The sequence below is a fragment of the Carassius carassius genome, chromosome 5 (genome assembly GCF_963082965.1).
Source record: "Carassius carassius chromosome 5, fCarCar2.1, whole genome shotgun sequence".
Taxonomy (NCBI): Eukaryota; Metazoa; Chordata; class Actinopteri; order Cypriniformes; family Cyprinidae; genus Carassius; species Carassius carassius.
In genome coordinates, this window is record NC_081759.1 from 13,912,490 (window position 1) to 13,938,457 (window position 25,968).

Below are 25,968 nucleotides of genomic sequence, written 5' to 3' on the forward strand. Positions count from 1 at the left end.
TAGTATATACACAGCATAAAACTTAGTTCTTATATTACTTTACTACTGAACACAGAAGGAATACACCACTTTGCTAGTGGTGTAACAGCTGAGCGAGTGCCATTATCAAAGTTATTACAGATAAAGATATTACTCATTACTGAAACCTCCACCCAGTACAAACTTATAAACAGCACTGTGAAGAAAGCACAATTATATTTTCTTTGCATGTTCACTACAACTAATTTATTTCAACATAAAGGATAGATTCAGTTTGATTTACTCAGTCTGATGATCCTAATTGGATCATCTGTATCATCAATGGTAAAATAGGTCATTCCTAGGATTAAAAAGAGCACAAGATGGAAAAACACAAGCAGAAATGAACATTAATGTTTGCTAGCAGAGATATCTACAGCATGGCTGGTTGGCCTTTTGGTGAAGGTTTGATCTTGTCACATGAGAGGTAAAAATGATACGGCGCAACTTCAGCATTTCCTGCAAGAGCAGTGTATCCAACTGTATCTGTCAAATAACATTGAGATTCCCAGCTCTTCTGAGGAGGATTTAGAGAACAATCCATTTTCCTCACATTCAACATGCATATTTAGGCAAATGCACAGTAATTACACACGTACGTAAACATCTTTTGTGACTGCTGCATGGACTGAACAATAACGCCCTGATTACAATCAAGAGGTACTCCAGTTCAACATTCACAACGGAAATCTAACACAATAGAAAACACAGCACCTGCATTACCATACTGTTCTTGTCTAAACTCAACTGACTTAAATTTTGACAAAGGTTTACCCAACCTAAAAACCAAAACGAAAGTAATGCAATCAACTCGGTTACCTTTTGGAGCGGCGTAATCTTGCTCCACCAATGAAGTGAGGCATAGAAAAGTTGGAGAGTAGAGTCCATAAGCTGGAGTCGGACATTGTCCCAAAGTCATGCCCCCGAAGTGCTCTGAGCTGTTTTGGAAAAGAGAGTGAGGAAAAAAGTCTGGCTTCCACGAGAAGTAGGCACCCAACGCAAGAGTCCTGGCAATTCCTACCAGCTCGACGCTCTGTCACTACAGAGGTTTGTCCATGCACATCTGCTGCTCTCTGCAGCATACACAGGCTATCAAGGGGGACAGTGTGTCCTTTGAAGTGTCCTAAATCGAAGAGTGTGAAATCTCCGAGCTGTTTTCTATTCAGGTTATATCCGCTACTGCTCAAACGCTGGGTGCCTCTGGGACAGAGGGACAGGACCGTTTCCAGCAAGATGACTTTTTGTTTTGATATGAAAGTCGCACAGCTCTGCTGCTATCCCGTAGACTCATTGAGACTCAGGCACACTCCATATCATGTAACAGGCACCTACCGTACCACATCCTGAGGCGGGGAGGGGAGAGGAAAGGAAAGGAGGGGGGCGTGAGTCAGAGCAGCAATGCAACATCAGCAGGCGACGCAGTGAATGCAATCATGGCTCTCCCCATCTGGCCCCACTCCAGAACCCATCGGACCATCTGAAATCGAATTTTTCAAACATAACCATGTGCAAGTCCTGCACCCCTCTCCTTTTTTCCCTTCTCTGGACCGTATGAAGAAAACCACCCTCTCTCTTCCACTTCAGCACCTTTGATCTCCTCCTGTTCTGTTCTTCAATCTGCTCTTTTGGCAGGCAGGGACATGGAGAGGCCCAACCTCCCTGGCACATGACAGATGAAGTTGGAGGAGTGGAAAGGGGCCACTCGCCCTTGACAATTAACCGCTGAATGCAGAGCTAGCCATTAAGGTGTGAGGCAAAGGATGTCACTATGAGGGGACAAGTTGGGACAAGCCTAAAACAGCATACGACTAAACCAGGCATGCAGACAACTAATCAAACCTTCAAAGAGTGCTTCAGATATGGACATAATCATAAGGAAACTGGTCACACATGAAGTGAGCAAAGTCTAGCTCAGTTATGTCACAACTTGAGTCTCATGACCTCTTATCTCTTCCTGCAAGGCCAGTAACCTATAGAAACGTGAATCTGGGAACAAGCCAAGCCTCCTCTCTTCTGTGTCAGCCTGTGCTCTATATCTGTATACACTGTTTTTGGTGCTCCAATTTGGAAAGGATGAACTAAAAACAATAGAAGTGGTCTGATTCAACCAACTGCAAGTTATCTTTCTTAGAATATAAAGCTCAGAGTAGGGATGCACCAAATATTCGGCAACCGAAATTTATTCAGCTGAAAATTGCAAAAAAAAAATAAAATAAAAAAAAAACTCTTTTGGTATTCGTCTAAATAGGACTACCGAACAATGACATGACACGATCAATATAGTATGATGACTGAAATCATGAAATGGCCCCTGACAATTAAATAAACTGCAAAGCATAATGCTTTCTTAAACATGCAAAAATTGCCTGTATTCTGACAGTGCTGTACGAGTTTGCAGTGCTATGCTTGTTAGCCAGGGTTCAAATCAATAGCACGAGGAAAATCTGCGCTGAAACAGTGTTACTCTTCAGTTGCTCAGTAACATTTTTATGAATTTTGTTTATTAAAAAAGTAAGAAAATATTAACGATAATAATAATTAACTGAATTATGAAATAACTGAAATAACTGAATCAAGAAAGCGGTCTCAAAAATGGCCAAAAACTATTGGTTTACTAACTTATTCATTTTAATTTACAACCCGAATTCCGGAAAAGTTGGGACATTTTTTAAATTTTAATAAAATGAAAACTAAAGGAATTTCAAATCACATGAGCCAATATTTTATTCACAATAGAACATAGATAACGTAGCAAATGTTTAAACTGAGAAATTTTACACTTTTATCCACTTAATTAGCTCATTTAAAATTTAATGCCTGCTACAGGTCTCAAAAAAGTTGGCACGGTGGCAACAAATGGCTAAAAAAGCAAGCAGTTTTGAAAAGATTCAGCTGGGAGAACATCTAGTGATTAATTAAGTTAATTGATATCAGGTCTGTAACATGATTAGCTATAAAAGCTTTGTCTTAGAGAAGCAGAGTCTCTCAGAAGTAAAGATGGGCAGAGGCTCTCCAATCTGTGAAAGACTGCGTAAAAAAATTGTGGAAAACTTTAAAAACAATGTTCCTCAACGTCAAATTGCAAAGGCTTTGCAAATCTCATCATCTACAGTGCATAACATCATCAAAAGATTCAGAGAGACTGGAGAAATCTCTGTGCGTAAGGGACAAGGCCGGAGACCTTTATTGGATGCCCGTGGTCTTCGGGCTCTCAGACGACACTGCATCACTCATCGGCATGATTGTGTCAATGACATTACTAAATGGGCCCAGGAATACTTTCAGAAACCACTGTCGGTAAACACAATCCGCCGTGCCATCAGCAGATGCCAACTAAAGCTCTATCATGCAAAAAGGAAGCCATATGTGAACATGGTCCAGAAGCGCCGTCGTGTCCTGTGGGCCAAGGCTCATTTAAAATGGACTATTTCAAAGTGGAATAGTGTTTTATGGTCAGACGAGTCCAAATTTGACATTCTTGTTGGAAATCACGGACGCCGTGTCCTCCGGCCTAAAGAGGAGGGAGACCTTCCAGCATGTTATCAGCGTTCAGTTCAAAAGCCAGCATCTCTGATGGTATGGGGGTGCATAAGTGCATAGGGTATGGGCAGCTTGCATGTTTTGGAAGGCTCTGTGAATGCTGAAAAGTATATAAAGGCAACATATGCTTCCCTCCAAACAACGTCTATTTCAGGGAAGGCCTAGTTTATTTCAGCAGGACATTGCAAAACCACATACTGCAGCTATAACAACAGCATGGCTTTGTCGTAGAAGAGTCCGGGTGCTAACCTGGCCTGCCTGCAGTCCAGATCTTTCACCTATAGAGAACATTTGGCGCATCATTAAACGAAAAATACGTCAAAGACGACCACGAACTCTTCAGCAGCTGGAAATCTATATAAGGCAAGAATGGGACCAAATTCCAACAGCAAAACTCCAGCAACTCATAGCCTCAATGCCCAGACGTCTTCAAACTGTTTTGAAAAGAAAAGGAGATGATACACCATGGTAAACATGCCCCGTCCCAACTATTTTGAGACCTGTAGCAGAAATCAAAATTGAAATGAGCTCATTTTGTGCATAAAATTGTAAACTTTCTCAGTTTAAACATTTGCTATGTTATCTATGTTCTATTGTGAATAAAATATTGGCTCATGTGATTTGAAAGTCTTTTAGTTTTCATTTTATTAAAATTTAAAAAACGTCCCAACTTTTCCGGAATTCGGGTTGTAAGTTAAACTGTGCCTTGTTGGTATAAATGTCTGCTAGAAAGTAAAAAAAAAATAAAAACAAATCAGTGTTTTTAAATATTTGTTTTGTAATTGATTTTTTCTTTGAAAAGCAAGACAAAACAGTAAAAAAGCACATTTTGGCTATTTAAAGGTGCCATGTGCAAAAATTGAGCTAAAAATATTTAAAAAATTACCTACACGCATCAAAAGTATGAGAAGAAATAAGGGTGATGATGTCATTAAAAAAATGTAAAGTTATAGTGCTGCAGAGATATCAACCTTAATTAGCAGTAGCATTACTAGCCCCGGCCCGACAGGTGTCGTAATACCAGATTCGGCCATGGGAGGCGGTATGCGGGCCACATAACCACCAGCCAACCTGCAATACACGAATAACTCGCACGGCTTGTGGGCATAATCTAACCTGATGTCAATCAAGCGGAAGGATGGTTGAAGCCCTTGGCAAGAGACCACCACCCGCTACAGGGAAACAACCGCGCTCGGAAACACAAATCAAATCCGATAAGAAAAGGAGCCGAACCAGAGTAAACATCGGCACTGCTTTCAATCGCTGGAGACAACTGATGGACCTGAAAGAAATGAGGTTCGACACCGAACTTGCAACATTTCTTTTGGATTGGTAAGTTAGATGCTGTTAGTATTTCGCTAGAAGTTTGTTTTATATGTTTGTGTATTTTTTTTCGGGAAGTTATAACATAGAAATGTATCGAAGGCTGTTCTATAAACGTGCTAATGTTAGCGATGGCTAACCGTAGCTGCGTTTGATAATTAGCTAGCTATAACTTACCCATATTTTTATATCATAAGTAACCTGCTCTGTCTAATCTGTTGGTCTCCGTGTCCTCTTTGCTTCGTGGTTTTTCTGTACGTGAGAATGTGTGGCGTGAAAGCGTGTGAAAAGAGTCAATTGCGTGTGTCTCACGGTGAATGCTTGTGAGAGTTGGCAGCTCTGGTTACGTTGGTTGGCGCTAGCTTGGTCAACATCAGCTGTCTGATGTTGACCAATGATGTTGACAGAATGCTGTCTGTCAAATTAATTTAATTCCAATAATGTGTATATACAACTCAATGTAATATGAACAAAACGAATATGAACATATTCACTGGTAAAGGTGAAGGGGAGTAGCTTGAAGATGTCATGTTTCAAAATCACTTGACATCACCCAACGTTCCTCTGGAGGCAAAATGTCCTCTTATAGCAGCGGTTCTCAATTCCAGTCCTCGCGCCCAACTGCTCTGCATATTTTGCACGTTTCTCTTTGTTAACACACCTGATTCAGATAATCAGCTCGTTAGAAATGAACTCCGTGCATGAACTGTGTTCTAATTGTTCATTGCTCCCTACTCTCTGAGCAGGGGAAATCAATTCAACTCTGGCAACAATTGGGCGTGTTTGCATTGGGAAGTGATGTCACTCACAGTCGACGGTAATAAATAATTATTAATTAATAAGACTTTGTCATCTAAATACTTAATAACCAATAAGGTTAAGGATGTGTCTTACAAATTACTTCATCTTTTCTATCCTGTGAAGCTTTACTTAAAAAAGATGTTTCCTGGTATTGACACTATGTTCTTTTTGTGGTGCTGAACACGGATCCATTTCTCATCTCTTCTGGGAATGCACATATACAAGTCTGTTCTAGTAGAATTTTTGTATCTTCGATCATACTAAAATGTACCATGTTTTTACTATGGTAAATAGGAGTTAACGATAAGTGTTTATAATTAAACCACAGTAGCGACAAATGTACAGTTGTCTGAGACGTTATGAAATGTTCTTTAACATCATGAACCATAAAATGTAGTCAGTGTTCTGCTATGGTTTATTTTCATAATAGGTAAACACAGGTCACAAGTTAACACGGTCACATTTCCTTGATTCAGCAGCTGCATGATGTGAAGCCGAGAGTCCTGTCTTGAATCTAGAGATCTGGAGAGCTGATTCCGTGTAGATCGGTAGCTTGGTGGTTCGTGACTGTCGTCTTGCGGCGCACCGTCTTTTAGCACGTGTTCGAAACCCGCGCCAACACAGACGTACTTTATTTTATTTTTTTGTTTATCTTACTTCAGCCGCGAAACGGGCGATCATACTAATAACTTGTAATCTTTACAAGAATATCTGAATCATGCAATGAGCAAGTCTGCATTTATTAAACACTTAATATCGCGTCACTTTGTGTTTTCAGAATCGCCGAATCTGCTGCCGTCGTTCCAGCACATCTGCAGCGGAGACCTGAACCAGGAAGTTGGTCACCAGATAACACCGTAACTTGTCACTTGATTGACAGGTTTCCGTGTAGACGTTGGAAATTCAAATGCGAATTGCGATTCCATTTGAGTTTTGGCAGTTTACATGCACAGTGCAGAGAGAGTGAAAAGGCAAATGTGGTTATTAATATTGCTATTTTAATATGACAGGCTCATAGCTCGTAAGATATGGGAAACACAATTGCAAACGGACTTTGCATTTCCATTTTAAATTTGGCAGACACTGTGCGCTTTCGCTTAAATGAAAATGCAAACGGTAATGCGCAATTTGCATTTGCATTTGGATTATGTCACATTTTATGCGTCCACAAATTGAAAACGCAATTGCAAATACAATTTGCAATTCCTTTTGAATAAAGTCCGGAATATCATTCCATAGGGGAAGACTTTGAAAGGCTTGTACGCCCAAGTGTAAGCAAAACACAAAACTCAGTATTTTCAGCATTTTCACAATTCTTGGGGAAACAAAGCGGATACTTGTATTGGTAATTCAAAGCATAATACAATTTTAAAATTTATCAAGGAATGGATTTTGCACTCAAGACTTTTAATATTATTTTTCAGAAACCATGCGTATTTATGTTCTGTAATGCAGTCATGACCTCTTTATCATCTAAACAGTTTCACAACTATTGTGTGTAAACACCAACTAATCAAACTAGTTCAAACAGCTCAATGACCCATTTAATCAGCAAGCCAAAGACTTACTTGATGACAAGCAAAAGCAGATTGGCTGTGCTGTTCGCAGGTTTTTTTAAAATATAGGATTCTAGAAAAGGCCACAAAGCATATAGCAATAAGCAAAAAGGAAGCAAAATTGTGAAAAAAAGGAATCTTCAACAAAATGTGATGGTCAATTTTCACTCAAGAAATGAGAGTAGATTCAAGCAATCAATAGTAATGTTTATACCTGGTCTTAAAACCTGTCCTGAATGATCTGATTACAAGTGTGTGAGCTCAAACACTTTGCTGTGAACATTTGACCATGACGGTGACCATTTGTGATCAAATTCAAAGTAAGGGGTTTCTGATTTTGTGACTACACACATTCACTGTCAAGAGCTCCAATGCATATTCATGAAGCACAAAGTGACCATACTTGCTTCAAAGTAATAATGTAATGTAATGTAAATTAGAATGTCTAAATGTATTTATGTATTTTTAAAGGCAAATTAATGCATTTTGTGTAAACTCCTTATGAAATGTATTCTGATAATAAGATAAAACCCCAATATTTTCCAATTGGTTAATTTACGGTGTTATCAAGCATAAAAAACATACTTTTCATAAAGTCTTCCTTTCTCAAAAATGCTTCCTTTGACTTTTCCGTAGAAAGTAACTGCTGCCACAGTTCCTCATTTTTAATCTTTTGAAATGACCTGGATTCCACCAGAAATGGTGCAGAGCTCTTTCCACCAAAATGTTCAATGGCCAAAGCAGCAAATCCTATTTATCACATAAAAGAGGGCGAATGAGTGACTCACCAAAAAGGTTGGGGGAAGAGGGTGAATATAAGAACGTTATAGAAGCACAAGAAACAAAGCTATTTCCCACCGTTTTAGACAATAAAATCCCATTCAAATATTTCAAATGTAAAAATAATAAAACTCAAAAGAGGTAAATGAATAAAGACCCTGTGTTGTTTTCGATCACTGAACTCCATGCTTTCATTTTCAGTGGGGGAAAACACGGAGCCTTGAACACGGTAAGCCTCAAAACAAAATGGCCATGTAAAAGAAGCACGCGCTTACCTCCAAAAATGAAATGCGTGCAGCGGGCTGCATGGGCTGCAAGGGCTTGTGGGAGTTGGGCTCAAGCTTCGTGGAGTGAGGCTGAAAGTCAAATTGAGTTTTGTGAATGTTCATCATGTATAAGAACAGTCTCTCTCGGGATGTAGTTTTTGAAGTTGAGAGCTTTTATGAGTGCAGAGACATACACACACTGGCATGCATTAACCACAGAGCAGATGCATGACTGTTGAAGGAATTTTGGGTAAGACACCGTTTTGCGACGAGGTTGCCACAACAATGGTCCATTTCATTCCATCGCCTATGCATCAAATGTTTTGTTTTGTTTTGTTTTATTGTATACTTGTTGATAGTATACAGACTGGCCACATATTCCAATTTAATTAACATTAAAACATTCACAAAAATAAATGTTAATCTACAAACATCATGCCTTTGTCAAGCATTGCTTTTGCTGAGAAACTAAACATGTCAGGTGAAACTGCTGAGCTGACATGTCCAGGAGATACGCATGTATCTGTATCCTTAGCAACAGCAGCCATGATGCAACTCCTGATCACAGCCGCAAACATGCATCTCTTGCGACCCATGTAAACAAAAACAAAAGGCGTCTCATCTTATCAAAACATCAATGGCCAATCGAGTATGACGAGAGATTAACAGTTTACGTAGCTGCACCAAACACTAAAGTATGGTGGCGTCTTTGACCTGCTAACAGGTCGACAACAAACAGGCCTTCTGCATTTAACCAGTTAATTTAGTAAGCAATGGTGATCAAAAGCTATAAATGCTGCGAGACGAGATGTCAGCATAACAAAACAGAAAGGCAGGTCACCCAGCTGCTGCGCAAGTCCTTCTGGCTCTAGTCTGACAAGCCGTGGCTAGAAGATGATCCTGTATTGATCTAGCATCATTGTCATTTATCCAAACATGAGCTCATTCCATGAAAATGACATGCAAAGCTGCCGCAAAGGGACACCAGCTGGACCTACACAAGCTAGCAAACCTATATTTACCCTTCAACACATGCCGCAGACACTGCTACTGTGGTAATGCTGCACTGCTCAGCTCAGATGTGCCGTCACCACTACAGTGACAGACACACTGCAGATAAACAGTCTGCTGTCATCCCAGCCAGAGAAGACGTGAGAGAGAAGGGAAAATACTCACTCCAATGTCAACCCCGGAATCCTCAGCCTCTCCCGCTGGGCTTTCATGGTCGCGCTGCACTCGTTCACTCTATTGTGTACATGATATATTCACGCCGCTCGTCTGCTCGCACCCCCATGCGCTGACAAAGAGCCAAAGCCAGGCTCTGGTGCAGAAAAAGCAGCTGAGAGCCGCTCACAGGGGAGGAGTAGATACTGGGGACCCCGCGCTATGAGCCGTTCAACTTCCACCCAGAGCTGTCAGATGTGATCGTCAACTGCCTGTGGAGGGCAGGGAGGCTGGGCTACAATGCTTTTCCCCTCCCCTGTCTGTTATGCACCAGCACTAAACAGATCTAATACCCCTCCTCCACTGAGGAAGGAGACTTACGTCAGCAAAGTACAGTCAGAGGAGTCTACACTACATGCAGCACTTCCTAACTGCAGCAGGGTTGTTGACCATCATTCATGTTGTTGGTGTTTTTCCCACATTACACTGCAGCATAACTGTCAATTTTCAAAATAAAGGTGCAAATTAAGCAATAAATGCCTCAAAAGAACAAAGAGGACCCAAGAACAAGATGTGGAGACACCTCATTAGTTGCTAAGGCAAATATAAAAGATTTGCATAGATAAGAGTTAAGAATTAATCTTTGGTGTGTAACTCATCCAGCACAGCTGCTACAGATTTGAATCATATCTCAAATCATCTGCTGTTATTTCTCTAAGCAATAAGGCTTTTGGTTTTACTTGCCAGATAATAAAAGGGGCAAAAAAATTCCACAGATTTCAACTGAAGGAAGAACTTGCGCTAAATTTAGAACAGAGTAAAACAGAAATTTGGAGGTGGGAGTTTATAACTTGGACTACCACTGAAGTGCACTAAAACTGTTCAAAATTAACATTTTCATTTCCTTGTAGGTTTCGTTGGTTCCTAGCTGGACTATGAGACATAACTATTAGTAGCAACATTTTTACAGTTTTAACAGTTCAAAGGGAGCAGCGAAACAAAACCACAAATCTTTACACACCACAACTGCTCAGGGTTGTACAAAAGTAGCAGAAACACAATGAACAGCAAAATAAATAAATAAAAATAAAGTGTAGATGGCAAGAAAAGACAAACTTTGAAATTATTGTTTCCTACTTGACAGCGAGAGTTATTCGATTATTATGTGCATTGTTTTGATTAGATATTCAATTTAAAGAAATTAAAAATATGGTCCAGACTTCAAGAGAAAAGCCCTAGACATCGTACAGTATCTTTTCTCAGTCATATGGCCTCCTGCCATGCAGGTATTGAGATATAAAATAGCCTGATAAAACATTTTATCTTACCTTTCAACAATCACATCTAACTGTTGAAATATTGTATATTCTTGTAGAAAAATTCTAAGATAACACTGCTTTGGAGACGAAAATTTACAGTAACTATTCCAAAAAAGTATTATCCATGAAATATAAACACTGGTCATCTTGGACCTTTAATTGAATAACTCTGCTTTAATGAATACGACAAAACATAAATGTTCTAGAATGCCTTGAAAAAAAATCTTGTGATTATATTGCACTAGTCTGTACCAGGCACTGAGTTTCACTAGGGACAAAGGTGCTTGGAGACCGCTGCTATAATGAGCTCAAGATTTAACAAGCAATTTAACACGAGTTCTGCTAAAGACCTGCTAATAAAACTCAAAAACGGGGAAAAGGCATCAGACCTGAAACCACATGTGTCCTTCTGCTTGGCAACATCAATATGCTCCAGTAAAATGAGACATATTCCTCAAAACCCTATATGATGTAGGAAATGGCAAAAAAGATTAAGATAAATTAAGATGAAGATTGTGATAAATGGCATACTTGAAAACATTACTAACCAATTATTGCAACATCATGTTTGAATACATACATCACATCTGAAATGTACTTTGAAACAAGGGTGCCAACAAAATTAAGAGGATCATAACTAATTCTTGCAGCAGCAACAACAACAACAACAAAACCCCTATTCACTTACACTCTCATGGGTGCACATATATGCTGATTTGCATATGTACTTTCTGCAATATGTGCTTGAGTGCAAACTGATATTACTGTAATGCTGGACAATCTTTCAAGTGCTCAGGCAAACAACAAAATGAAAATTTACATTTAATCATTTAGCAATTTAGCAGATGCTTTTATGCCAAGCAACTTAGAAATAAAGGCAATAGAAGCAATCAAAGTTGTTGTTTTTTCTGCTTTTTTTCTTGCTATTCTTGCTATTAATTAACTATTAACAACAACTTTTGCCTCAATCTCCTAATTATTGCTTAGTAAAGTAGTTAAGTTAAGGTATTGAGTAGATTAGGTATGTAGAATATGGTCATGCAGAATATGTGCTTTATAAGTACTAATAAATAGCCAAAAGGCATGCTAATTAACAACTAGTAAATAGTGAGAATTGGTCCCTATACTAAAGTGTTTCTAAAGTTCTAGTGATAGAGGGTCAAGTGTAGATGGAAGAGATGTGTTTTTAGACATTTCTTGAAGATGGCTAAGGACTCATGCATACATACACACAGGGCCGTAGCTGGGGTTTCCGGGGCCCCGGTGCATGTTGTACCAGTGGACCCTGTTTGAAATTGTTTAATTTGTATCTCTGTTCTATTTATTTATTTGTGCTATTTACACTATGTTTAAGCTTGTTAAAGTTTGTAAGTGTCCAAGTACATAAACTGAATAATAAAATAGCACCACATAGTCTTCAGTGTAAAATAAAATATACAGTCAAACCAAAATTTATTCAGACACCTTCAACATTTCTTACATTATCATAGTTTATCAGCTATAGTTTAGAACATGGTAATAAAATAGAACAAGAACTCAGAGTTAAACTGTGACAGAATAAATTAATCTTGATAATGTCAGAAAACTTTGATAAAAAGGTGTGTAATGGATTTTTTTTTTTTTATTATTATTATTTTTTATAAAGCACAATAAAACAACGATGGTTGACCATTGTGCTGAACAATATAATTTAAAAAGAAAAATACATAGAGAAACAAATAATAATTAGACATAATAGACTGCTGTAGGCTCATACACTAAAAGCCTTCTCAAAGAGGTAGGCTTAAAGCTTTGTTTTAAAAAGAGATTCCGTTTCAATTGTTCTAATAAGAGATTGGAAGACTATTCCACAATTTATGGCCGGCTATGGCAAAAGCCCAGTCGCCTTTTCTCTTCAGCCTAGATCTAGGGACCAATAAGAGTTTTTGATTCAATGACCTTAGACATCAAGCTGGACTGTGTAAACTCAACAGATCAGAAAGGTACGAAGGTGCCAGACTATTTAAAACCTTAAAAACAAAAAGTAAAATTTTAAACTCTATTTTAAAATGGACTGGCAGCCATTGCAAAGAGAGTAGGATGGGAGTTATATGTTTGTATTTGCGAGTGCCAGTCAAAACTCTGGCAGCTGCATTTTGCAACACTTGTAGGCGATTTATACATGATTGGTTAATACCAATATACATTGAATTGCAGTAGTGTAGTCGAGAAGAGATAAAAGCATGTATAGCTCTCTCAAACTCAGCACAAGTTAAAAAACCCTTCACCTCAGCAAGGAGTCTGAGCTGAAAAAAACTTGATTTAACTACTGCATTTACTTGCTTATCAAAAGTCAAAGCAGAATCTAACACAACACCCACATTTTTTACAGAGGGCTTGACATATGCAGCCAGATCACCCAGCATTTGCTGTATGTTGCCAGATACAGCTAAAGAACCGAACACAATTGCCTCAGTCTTACTCTCATTGAGATTAAAAAAATTAAGAGACATCCAGGCCTTAATATCAAAGAGGCAAGCAATTAAAGCATTCAGGATCTGGTTGTCATTTTGCTTAAAACGCACATAAATTTGCGTGTCATCAGCATAACAATGAAACGACACTTTGTGCTTATTAAAAATAGAACCCAACGGGAGCATTTACAATGAAAATAAAATTGGAGCTAGGATAGAACCTTGAGAAACTCCACAAGTCAACATTGATTAAGAAGATGAGCTCCTATCCACACAAACTGAGAAAGTTCTATTATTCAAGTAAGTAATTTGCACCATTCCAGGACAGAACCACTAATACCCACACAGTTTTCAAGACGGGAAATAATAATATTTACACAACAATCAAATACTTTGTTGACCAATTACCAAGCAATGTTTAATATTTTTCACTCTATGGTTAATTAGCAATTTAAAAAGAGACACTTAAGCAAAACATGGTCAGGTCAAAGTGTCTGAATAAAAACAAATTGGGACCAAAAATTATCAATTTCACTGGTAGTCCACAGTATGAAGAATTTTGGGGTATAATATTTCACAGTTCAGTTTATTTTGCTGTACTCAAATGAACTAGTGTCCTGCACCCACTAATAAAAATATAAAAAAAATTATATCTGTTGTCTGAATAATTTTAGGTTTGTCTGTGCATTAATTCTTGTTAAAATTACAAAGTAATTCCGTCAAGAGCAGTAAGTGATTTTCTGGCTTTCATTTTCTTGGATTAACATTAAAATTAAATTAGGAGCAGTCACTTTAAGAGACAATGCATCCGTTATAATTTTACAGATCCGATTTCTTTCTCCACTGTTTACTTTAACTGAAGACATAATTTTTTTCGATCATACTCTCCAAGACAGGTATCATTTTGTAAGTATTTGTCGGTACAAGAGCAAGACGAGGCAAATTCAGTGTTCATGGTCTTTAAGACGCATCTCTCTGCATGCGGCCTGTGCGCACAGAACACTGCGCGCCAGTGCTGAATTGGGCTTTTTCACGTCTTTTTCTGTTCGCACGTTTAAACTGCGATTTGTATTTGTTCGTTCATGTGCAGGAGGATGCGAAGGAGAGCTCGGTTCGGTGTTGCTGTCCGTGAGACGCGGCTTTCTGATACTCAGTCTTGTGTTTGAATGATTTCAGCTCTTTTGAATGCTTAAATTGGCAAAACTTAAAACATGTGAAAATGATAATCTATCGTGACGACACACACCAGTGGCCCATCAACTTTTTAGGCTGGCCTTAGCCAGTCAGTTGAGATCGTTGAGGCCCCCCTCACCGTGGGCCCCATAATCGTCACCACCTTTCACCCCACTAGCGACGGCCCTGCATACACATCTGACATGAGAACAAAAAATAAAAATACATTTAGCAAGACTTAGCAATAAATAATGTGTAGAATCTGGAACAGTAGATTGATTTATGTATCGATTAAATTTACTCTATACAGAACTGTATAAATAATAGATATATGCATATGTATTTACATAATACTTGAGAAAGGCAATGATTAATGATGTAGAATGATTTACAGCAATGAATTACAGAACACAAGTAATAATTCATATGATGCCTGTTAAACTGGAGATGGCATGGGGGAAAATCAGTTTTTATGTCTAGATCTTCCAGTGAACAGATATCTGTAGCGTCTGCCTGAGGGGAGAAGTGCAACAGTGGCCACCGTGAGAGGGGTCTTTGATGATATTACCTGCCTGTTTCTTCACTCTGGAGTTGTACAAGTCCTGAAGACTTGGCAGGTGCACACCAATGATCCTTTCTGCTGTCCTAACAGTCCGTTGCAGTCTTCTTAAATCTGATTTGCTGGCTCACCCAAACAAGACAGTTATAGAAGAGCACAGAACCGATTCAATAACAGCCGAGTAAAACCGTGTCATTTGTGCCTGTGGCAGGTTGAATTTTTTCAGCTGACGAAGGAAGTACAACCTCTGCAGGGCCTTTTTCACAATGGAGTCAGTGTGATTGTCCCACTTCAGGTCCTGAGAGATGGTTGTGCCCAGGAACCTGAATGACTCCACTGCAGGCACAGTGCACCATGATGGTGAGTGGGGGGAGAGCAGGGGGGTTTCTCCTGAAGTCCACTGATGGAGGTAGGCACAGAGAGCTGTGTGAGATTGTTCTGAAGGGTGTCCGGGCTGATGGGGTTGAAAGCGGAGCTGAAGTCCACAAACAAGATCCTTGCATAAGTCCCTGGTTTGCCAGATGTTGGAGGATTTAGTTCAATCCCATATTGATTGCATCATCCACAGACCTGTTTGCTTGGTAAGCAATCTGTAGGGGTCCAGAGAGGGTCCAGTAATGTCCTTCAAGTAGTCCAACACCAGTCTCTCGAATGACAGTGCTGGGGGATGGGGTACTGTAGCTGGTGATGGCTTTCAGGCTATTCTAGAAAAATGATGTAGAGTCATTACTTGAAAGCTGTTTTTTTTTAGCTTTTCAGAGTAGTTTAACTTTGCCAATCTTATCTCCCCATTCAGTGTGTATTTGGCCTGTTTGTACAAGTCTTTGAACAAGGAGTTGTGTAGAAACTAGATGTGAAGGCAAAACCAATTACCCCACAAATGTGAAAGCAGTGAGACTAATGGGCTGCATTTCAGGAAAAGTAAATGGTTGTCCACAGTTGGCAGGCTCATGGGAGCACACAATTGCAGATGACAGTGTACAGCACATCAGACCAAGCAGGAGCAGCCGGCGGTCAGGAAGTGGGGCGTAAGGACAGAACCCAGTAAAACACCTGCAGCAGTTTTTCTGAATTAGGTCAAACTCATTCATGCTGAGAAACTGGATTAGCAAAACTTATTTATCTGGGACATATTTATCTGAAGCAAAGAGACAATTTGTTTTATGTATAATCAAAACAGCTTTGATCTTTTAGATTGTTCAAGAATGTTCGAGGGTCATTGTGTGCATGTACACATGTGTAATGAGGGAATGAAGCAATCAGCTGAGGATGCTGGGTCTGCTCCATTGGGATTAAACAGGTCACACTTCACTTATTACCCTCTATTTACAGTCATTAATTGCTGTAACCCTTTCTTTTCCACACTGCCATCATATTGGACAATAACATACATGTGCATTAGAAGGATATATAAAGGAATTAAAAGAGGTCAACTTAAAGCCATCATATTTCAATGATTGTGTATTTTCCAATAGTAATTATTGTATACACAATGCCCTCAAGTATATGTGAATTAATACAAAGAAAGGTTTTTCAATTAATTAATTAGAGAAGAGTCCCTTTTTATGTGCATTGTGTCTGTTGTTCATTGTGTCTCATGTGTCTGTTTCTGAGAGACTTGGGTTAAGAGTTGCTTAGTCACATAAACCTAGTGTTATCAGATAGTGGGCCTTTGGTTGCTAGGGAACCAGCGGCCTGGTCAGTCCATTTTAAGGTGATAGCTTCCTTTTTGGGGGAAGGGTCCAAAGACCCTTTGGTTAGATGAGGAGGCGTTACATATTATTTGTTAAATGTATCAAATAGTTGTGTCTGATTGGTCCAAATGCTAGAGCGTTTTTCATTAAATAATAATTTTAAAAAAATTATTTAAAAAAGTTCACTGCAAAATATAAAATTGTAAATTGAAACACTGTTTAACTGAAACGGTTTAAATATAAATTTTTAATTTACTAAAACAGAAATAAAAAACAAATATAAAAAAAGCTAATAAATATTTTTTATTGAATAATAAAATGACAAAAACAACAAAATTACTAAAACTTGTAAATATATATAAAAAAAATCAAACCTAAACCTAACCACCCAACACCCTAGTAACATCATATCAACACCCTTTCAACAGATCATAACATTGTGGTGCTACGGTAAAAGAAAATTTACACAAAAATTTGAAACGTTGCCATGGCAAGTAGTCTAAATGAAATGCAAAGTGAAATTAAATACGTTTAAGTACTAAAATTACTAAAACTGAAATCTATATAGAAATCTATAAAATAAATAATAAATAAATAAATAATTGGATATGGATTTAAAAATGGATAAGGTTTAAAAAGTCAAAGTCAAAACTCATCTCAGGGCCACTGACCTGCTGCTGCCAAAACTGATGCATAAACGGGTGACTCACCTCTAAATTAACATTCAGTAAACACATCTGGAGAGCATGACCTGAGTGTCCATAATCTCCCCATCCACCACTTCAACAACATCCCACTGTTGATCGAGCCCAGTCACATGACCATTGCATTGACTCACTCCCTCTCAGAAACCCTAACCCTTAACAGACAACCGTAACAGCACATTCATCATACAATGCCTGTGCCGTCGTCACAGCAGCATGCCATAAATCATAAATGCAAAAGGCCAATAAAATTAATTGACCTGTTTTTTTCTTCTAATTTGTTTCTGACAGGTTGAGACATACTGAGGATCTATCATACATCTAACCGAGGGACCGTAACTGACGTAAAACTGGCATGATGAGCATGTATTTTCAGAGAAACTGCACTAGCAATCAGTTTTCCCATAAATAAATATATTTTTTAAAAGAACAGTGAACATTGTATGTGAGAGCTGCGGAGTGGGAAAAAGTGTGACATGTCTAAAACAGGCTGAAACAGGATATGTAAACCAGCAAACAAACAAAAAATGTTTACTGTAGAATTGTACATTTAACACATATCCCTTGTGAACTTCAGATACTGTGCGGGATGGATGGATGGATAAATAAATAAATGTATGTCATAATTATAATAAAAAGGGGGAAGAAACACACCAAGGTGGTATGGGGTCAATCAAACAATATGTCTTGTATATTGTAAAGGTAAATTCCTAATGTTACTTTTCCAAACTAAAAACTACCATTGCACAACCTGTGATTTTGTGATCTTGGTAAAGTACAGATTGCACATTCACATATGCCTGACAGGTCAACTGACACCAAACACAGTCATCAGGGTCACCGTAAAAAACTGCCAACTGTTATGGTTTCTAAATATAGAAAATTAAATCTCTGACCTATTACAAACACAAACAGCCACAACCACCACCACCAAACAGACATATAAACATATGCCAGACCCTTCTTGAACTGTCATTATCTTGACTCCTCCAAACTTTAAATATTTCAAAATTTATATAATATAATAATATAATTTATACAATTATATATGCCTATAATTGTATAAATGGTAAATAGGCCTACAACTATAGGGCGGTCAATCAGTTTTATTAATAGAATTAATTACACAATTTGTGATAAATTAACCTGAAATGGTAATTGTTTAAATTTTATTGTTTCTCTTCATCATTAAATTATAAATCTTTAAATTATAGTGTTAAATTAACAGCCCTAATAAAGACCATTTTGATGCAGACCAGAGACCAATCTGTCCATTCATTTGGACCGGGTTGCGGTGACAGCAGGGCAGGCTAAGGATGTCCTTTTCCCTGGCCACTTCCTCTAGCTCATCTAGGGGGATCCCAAGGCGTTCACCTGGCCAGCCAATAGATATAATCCATCCTGGTATGCCCTGGGGTCTCTTCCTTGTTGGACATGCCTGGAACACTTCCACTGGAAGGCATCCAGGAGCCATTTTTTAAACGGTGTGGAGCAGAAGCTCTATTCTGAGTCTCTCTTGGATATCAGAATTTTGCTGCCGGTCTCTCAGGGTCAGCCCAGACACCAGAGAAAACTCAATTTAAATCGCTTATACAGTACACATGTTTTTTTTTGTTCTTCACCAAGAGCTCATGACCATAGGTTGGAACACATATTGACTGGTAAAGTTGAGAGCTTTGCCTTCAGGCATTGCTCTCTTTTCACCATGACAGCTGGCTCTGGCCCAGTGTCACTAGACCAATCTGACTGTCAATCTCATGCCCCAACCTACCCACAGTTGTGAAAAAGACCTTGAGGAACTTCTTTACTCGCCACTATGCACTCAATTGCAAACGGCCCAGGTAAACACTGGTATCATCCACAAAAAGCAGATATGCCATCCTAAGACCCCCAATACTAGACACTTTCCATCCCTCGGCTCTGCCTTCAAGTCCATGAATATCCATCCATTTCACTATGAAGAGCCAAAAATCGCACTTGATTAAAGTGCTTGGGCAGAAAACAAACGTTGCATGATATCCAACTATATCATATTAAAATGTACATTTTTCAGGATCTGGAAGTGGAGACAAGGGATTACTGGTCGACCAATATAAAACCCGATATTTGGCATCGGCCGATAAGTATTTCTTTTTGGTCGATGCGTTTGAGGCGGGACTTTTATTTAGACGGTATGCCATACTTTTATTTTGATGGCGCTGAGAACAGCAGCACCCGAGGACACAGTGCTCACATTCTCCCTCTTGTTTGTCGTCGTAGTTAACAGTTCTGTCTAATATGGAAAGAAGTCTGTCTAATAATCAGATACTATAGAACAGTTAAATAGAGGAATTAATGTATACAAAAATAATTATAACGATTGCTTTTATAAGTAATAGAAAGGCAAACATTTATAATACTTTCTCGTTTGCAGTCAGCATTAGGCAAATACTCATTAATTTAAACAAATCTTTGAATGACTGATGAAAATTTATTTTCACAAACCTTGCAAACTTCGAATCCAGCTGTGAGATCTTGTGAAGTGTGCATTTGTATCCTGCATGATCGCGTGTTCTCTGTGTGAATTGAATGCTTTAAACTCGTGATTTCAAATTAAGTTGCACTTTATGCGTTTGCCCACTGTCATATTCATGTCATTTTCTCTGTGTGCTGTATGTAAAATGAGTGTTACCTTTTTGTTTAGTGTTAGTGGTGTTTTGTGTTACCAGGCTTTATTTGAAAAATATGATACCCAATGCACACAAAGTTCCCAGAATACTTAGTGCCCTGTTGGTTACAGTGTTTACTTCCTTTATAATTATATTTTTATTTATTTGTGAAAAATACTTCACAACTAAGCATAAGTATGTTTATTTTATACATTACCCATTTTCAAATGATTTCAAATTTCTTAAATTTTAATTAACTTAAAATCAAAACAATATATCGGGCTTTATATCGACTATCGGCCACCCTGCTTTCCAAGATATCAAATAGGCTGTCAAAGAAACAGTACTGGTCGACTATAAGGGATTCTCCAGCCATGACGCCAATGGAGACTAGCAGACCCGCGGCGATCCCACCTGTCAGGCTGTCAGAAGACAGCGGTGGTGATGGTGAGGACTGGTACAGAGGTGGTGGGAAAGAGAGGTTGGGCAGGAGTTCTGGATGCTCAGGGAGCTTATGGTGTGCCCACACACATCATAAGGCCACTTCCAGCACCGTGAGCGCCAGTGAAAGAGGGAACGACCTCCGTGGTTGCTATAATATAGGCATACAGTTCAGTCCAGACAGATAATTCCAGGCAGACGGACAGTTCGATATAAACAAACAGTTCAGTTACGACCTCCGTGGTCATTTCAGGATAGACAGATGATTCAGGGCCGACAGATAATTCAGGGCAGGCAGAGAGTTCAGACGAAGGCGGGAGAAGAGGGGGCATATGTCCGCATACATGTTATCATCCTCTGAGCACAGCTTCAGCTCACCCCTGGCAGTAGTGCAGTGGGCGGGACATTCATCCGTGCCCTCGCTCCCTACTGACACTTCCACCGTCACATGTCTAGCAGCCGGCTTGAGCACCTGGATTGAGGCTCTGACTCCGGGGCGATCCTCAGCACTGTCACTCTCCTAGACGATGACTCGTCTGGCTCTGGTTCTCAGTCAGCAGTGGGCTCAAACTTAAAAGAAGGGTGGTAGTAGGCTTGGCTCTGGGTCGACCATAATAACTCAAAAGGAAAACGTAATAAAAATAAAACGCGAGGAAACACACCGCTTTCATGCTACGGTGAGATAAACGCACAAAGAAGATTAATGGAAATAGTCTTTAATAAATCCACACAAGGGTAAATCCAGGACAGAACAGGCAGGAGCACACGTGGGGACATAGTAGATTGGACAAACACTAACGGAACAGACAGGGACTATAGAAAAGACACACCTGAATTCAATAATATATTCAATGGAAGACAGAAACTAGGTCACACAGAGCACATGAGGGATGAACAATAAAAACAGTCAAAGGGTGTGACAATATATTTATAATTCTTCTCCAAAAAAATCTACCAATGGCTAGGGTGTAACGCACAGATTGGTTTATTTGAACTGTCAGTAATATAAGTTTGTCGTGTAACTCAATACTCCCTCATAGAAATCAGACATCATCAACAGAGAGAGGTTTCATTAATAAATGCATAGAAAGCAGGGAGTGAAGATTTCATTAATAAATGCAATGGATGAGCATGCATCCTATAAAGAGATGCGAGTAAACAAAGCTTTAGTTCATATTATAAAAACCATTCAAAGCAGAAACAATTTTCATCATTTTCATGCCTTCAACTGTATAACACCCATGAAGGTCAAAAATTCACTTCAGTTTACATAGAGATTGTAGTTTAATAATCATTCTATGCCTACATTTACTTTTATCCATTTAGCACACACTTTTATCCAAAGTGACTTACAATGCATTCAGGCTACACATTTTTTGTTTTTATTTATTTCTTTACCAGTATGCTTGTTCCAAGGACCTTTTGAGCTGTTAACGCAATGCTCTACCACTGAGCCACAGGAAAAAAATGCCATTGCCAATTAACTATGAAGCCCTACCATAAATGTTGCAACATGCATATGACAGTTTACTGAGGTCCCAGTTCCCAGTTCAAGAGATTGCCTGGAAGCCTTGAGCTCAACATGACAGATTAAACAGAACTCTGCTGTATTTACAGGTATGCCATTACCATTTTGTAACCAAAATCAGCTGCAATTAAAAAAAAAGGTTTTACTTCATATTATTTGTATGCAAATGAGCAACTCCAAAAATAAACAAATAAGTAAAAATATAAATGCAAGCCATGCTTTAACAAGCAAATATTGTATGTGGATGTAAGAACAACAAAAGAACTGTTTACTCATCAACTTGACTTGTAGTAATTGGGAAGGTAATTTACATAAAACTGTTATTTAAATTTTTTTGCTAACTAGGCACGTTTCACATCTTTGACTCAAAATCTTCAAAGCAAAAAAAAAAAAAAAAAAAACAATATGAACAAGAGAATGATATGCTCTTTTCTTTCACTGTAAAACAAAGCCTGTAAGAATTGATTGATTTCTTCTCATAAGTACACGTTTATATCATGCTACCCTGACTCTGTTCTGTAGATAAAAAAAAAAAAAAGGAAAATTATATTTAAAATAATATTTAAAAATGTTATTCTGGGGGTGCAGGTTTATGTCTAGACTAAATTTTGTATCATGTTAAATTTAAGACAAAGATTTACTCACAAACTTCCTCGTCTGGGAAGGCTGAGCTCTTTCTGTAAAAAAGCACAAAAAAAGAACAACGTTCATGACTGAGTAGATTAAAACACACACACACACACACACACACAATTTATAATATTAAGAAAAATTTCATGCTTGAAGGTGATGTGTGTAATAATTTGAATGCTAAGATCATAACTACTGTCCAAGTTGGATGTGGAATTTGAGCACCTGACAGCCAATTACCAGCCTTCTTTGCTTAGTCATTTACCATCAGTGCATGCTAACAGGTGACCCAGATTTTATTGGTAACCCCAGTGGTGCCAGCGGTGACCTAGATTTCCAGCTCTCTAGATCCATTCAGTCCCAAAGACAACATGAATATTTAACCCCTGCACTCTTGCAGCTTTCTGCTCTGACTGTATGTGAAACTCAAACATTTGTATGCATAGTTTTGAATATACTATACCTTTCAAGTAAGGCAAACTTTGGGTTCTCTTATGCTGACCAAGGCTGCATTTATTTGATCAAAAATATAGTATGTTTTTAAGGCAATTTACAAGGGAGCTCAAGAACACATTTATCATTATCATCTTTTTTCATTCATAGATAAGAGAAAAATGCAAAGAACAACATTTACTTACACACACACACACACACACACACACACACACACACACACACACACACACACACACACACACACACACACACACACACATATATATATATATATATATATATATATATATATATATATATATATATATATATATATACACACACATATACATATACACACACACACATACATATATATATACACACACATACATATATACATGAAATTAATACAATACAGACTTCCACATTCCCATTTGAGCATCTGTAGAAGATCCAGCTCTCATTCCTCAATAAGCATGCAATTGTCACAGAAGACCACAAGAGGGCATTTGAGGTGATATAATCATTTATATAATTTGAAACCTTTTTATGTAGGAACATAAAATATGTATTGCCATTACAAAGTGATAAATCAGTAAAACACAGGTCTGCTCTCTGTATATGACCAGAAAAGAATATGCAGAAAAAAGATGAATGTGTGTGAAAAGAATATTTATAGGAGATCCAGTCACACCATTATCACAGATGTCTTGAATAAACCCAGTAATCAGGTAATTTTCATAAAAGTTATTATGATTATATTTTTAATTAGTAATTTTTTTGTAATTAGTACTTTTTTATTTTTATTTAACCATTTTACCTCTGTACCTACATCATACTGATTAACAGAAAAAGATTTCATGCATTCAGCATAAAATACATATATTCCAGCTGGACTACCGTTTCCAAAAATGGGATGTCACATTTCCAGCAGCAGCTATTTCTGAACTTCTGATGTGCGACTGTGACTTCAAGCTCTGCCCATATGATGCTGCAGCACCGTAAGAAACCTTAGCATTCATGCTACTCAAAAATAATGAATGAAAAGGAGCTCTGGAGCTGCTGCAGAGCACAGCAGGGAACAGTAGTGAAATACTGCGACTCTAGCAGGGTTTACCCATGAATTCAACAACTTTATAATATTTTATTTTAATGCACTTTTTATTTCAAAATTTTTGAAAGAGGTTTCTTATGCCCACCAAGACTGCATTTGCTTGATCAAAAATGCAGTAAAAACAATATTATTGTGAAATATTACACTGCTTTCTATTTTAGCATATTTTAAAATGTAAAATTTCTCCTGTGATGCTGTTATTTTTAAATGATTCCAGTGACATGCTTTTTCAGAAAAAAGTCTGATATGCTGAATTGTTACTTAAGAAAAAATATTTTTGTTACAGTTGTGCTGCTTAATTCTTCTTTTTTTCTATTTAAGATGAATAGAAAATTCAAAAGAACATTATTTATTTTGAACATTTTAAACAATGTAGAAGTATTTACTGTGTGACCTTTGATAATTTTCAGTCATTCATGAATAAAACTATTAATATCTTAAAAAATAAATAATAATAATCTTTTGAAGATGAGACCAAATATTTCTCTCTTATGTTTTTAGATTCAGATGTAGATCATCCTTCGATCTTTTAACTATGAATAAATTAATTATGAGATCAGCAATACAAGGTCGTGGTACTTTAGTTGATTGTTTCCTATCCCACACGGAGACCGCTGAAAGCGCCTCTTTAAATGGCTTTGTCATGTTGTATTTTAAAACACAATTGCAATGCTTTCAACTAACATTATGGTATTTAAAATAAAATTATCCCAAATGTGACTGATGCGCGTAGGGTTGTGCTGTGCAGCAAAACACACTGTTGCTCACATTAATTTGATCCTGCTGGATTCTGTTCTGGAAAATGCCAGACTTTGAATTTTTGCATTCCGGTAGGCCTATTTGTTTTTAAAAACCCAGCATACAGTGCATTAGATCATGACAGTGCGTGTGAGCAGACGAGGACGAGCTAGCGCGGCTTTGGCTAGATTTATTTGGAGGTTATTGCTCATGTCTCAATCAGCACAAATCCAAATGTTTCCATATTCACAATGTATTTGAATGTTAAACTATTATTTATAATGTAAACTAGGTTTGTACTTTACACGCATTCGCATATAGACAGAAAAGATCATCCTCTCCATATGAGCAAAAACGTCCTTGGCATAACAGCAGAGTGAACCGTTATACTAGGTCTATTAAACTGACAAGTGTAACCTTTTAGTTTAGTTTAGTTGACTATTTTATTCTGATAATGAACAGACTGCGATGTAAGTTTGCATTGGTGGAATACGTGTGCGCCAGGCTCCGGTGCGAAATAAAAAAAATTAACCTTTTCCGCAAAAGTGTTTACTTTCATTTGTGCACACTCACAATAAAAACAGATTTGTGAAGAAAAGAAAAGATTTGTGCTCTTGTAAAATAAAGCAAACAAACAGAATGCGCGTTGTCATCCTTTTCTTTCTGTGAACATATGGAGTACAGCCACACTTCTGTTTAAATCCGTTATCTTAAGTAAATCAGGTATATTTAGCATATTTTTCAAACGAAAAAACAAAACAAATTGTTATTTTTATGTTAGGCCTATTACTTACAGTCATGGCCAAAAGTTTTGAGAATTACATAAATATTGGAAATTGGAAAAGTTGCTGCTTAAGTTTTTATAATAGCAATTTGCATATACTCCAGAATGTTATGAAGAGTGATCAGATTAATTGCATAGTCCTTCTTTGCCATGAAAATTAACTTAATCCCAAAAAAACATTTCCATTGCATTTCATTGCTGTCATTAAAGGACCTGCTGAGATCATTTCAGTAATCGTCTTGTTAACTCAGGTGAGAATGTTGACGAGCACAAGGCTGGAGATCATTATGTCAGGCT

The 25,968-nt window shown here is 37.9% G+C and overlaps 1 protein-coding gene across 7 annotated transcripts in view; it reads right to left on the minus strand.

Annotated features, from left to right (window-relative positions):
• The window catches only part of LOC132140808 (microtubule-associated serine/threonine-protein kinase 4-like), a 190,020-nt gene that overhangs the window by 39,545 nt on the left and 124,507 nt on the right, over nt 1-25,968 (minus strand). For 4 of the 7 annotated variants that reach the window (XM_059549801.1, XM_059549800.1, XM_059549799.1 and 1 more), the window contains one exon: nt 22,613-22,644. In XM_059549801.1, coding sequence (XP_059405784.1) covers nt 22,613-22,644 — 32 coding nt within the window. Of the gene's footprint in view, nt 1-837; nt 1,110-8,293; nt 8,375-9,460; nt 9,813-22,612; nt 22,645-25,968 lie in introns of those variants that run through there. The other 3 variants (XM_059549805.1, XM_059549802.1, XM_059549803.1) reach the window with 2 other exon arrangements.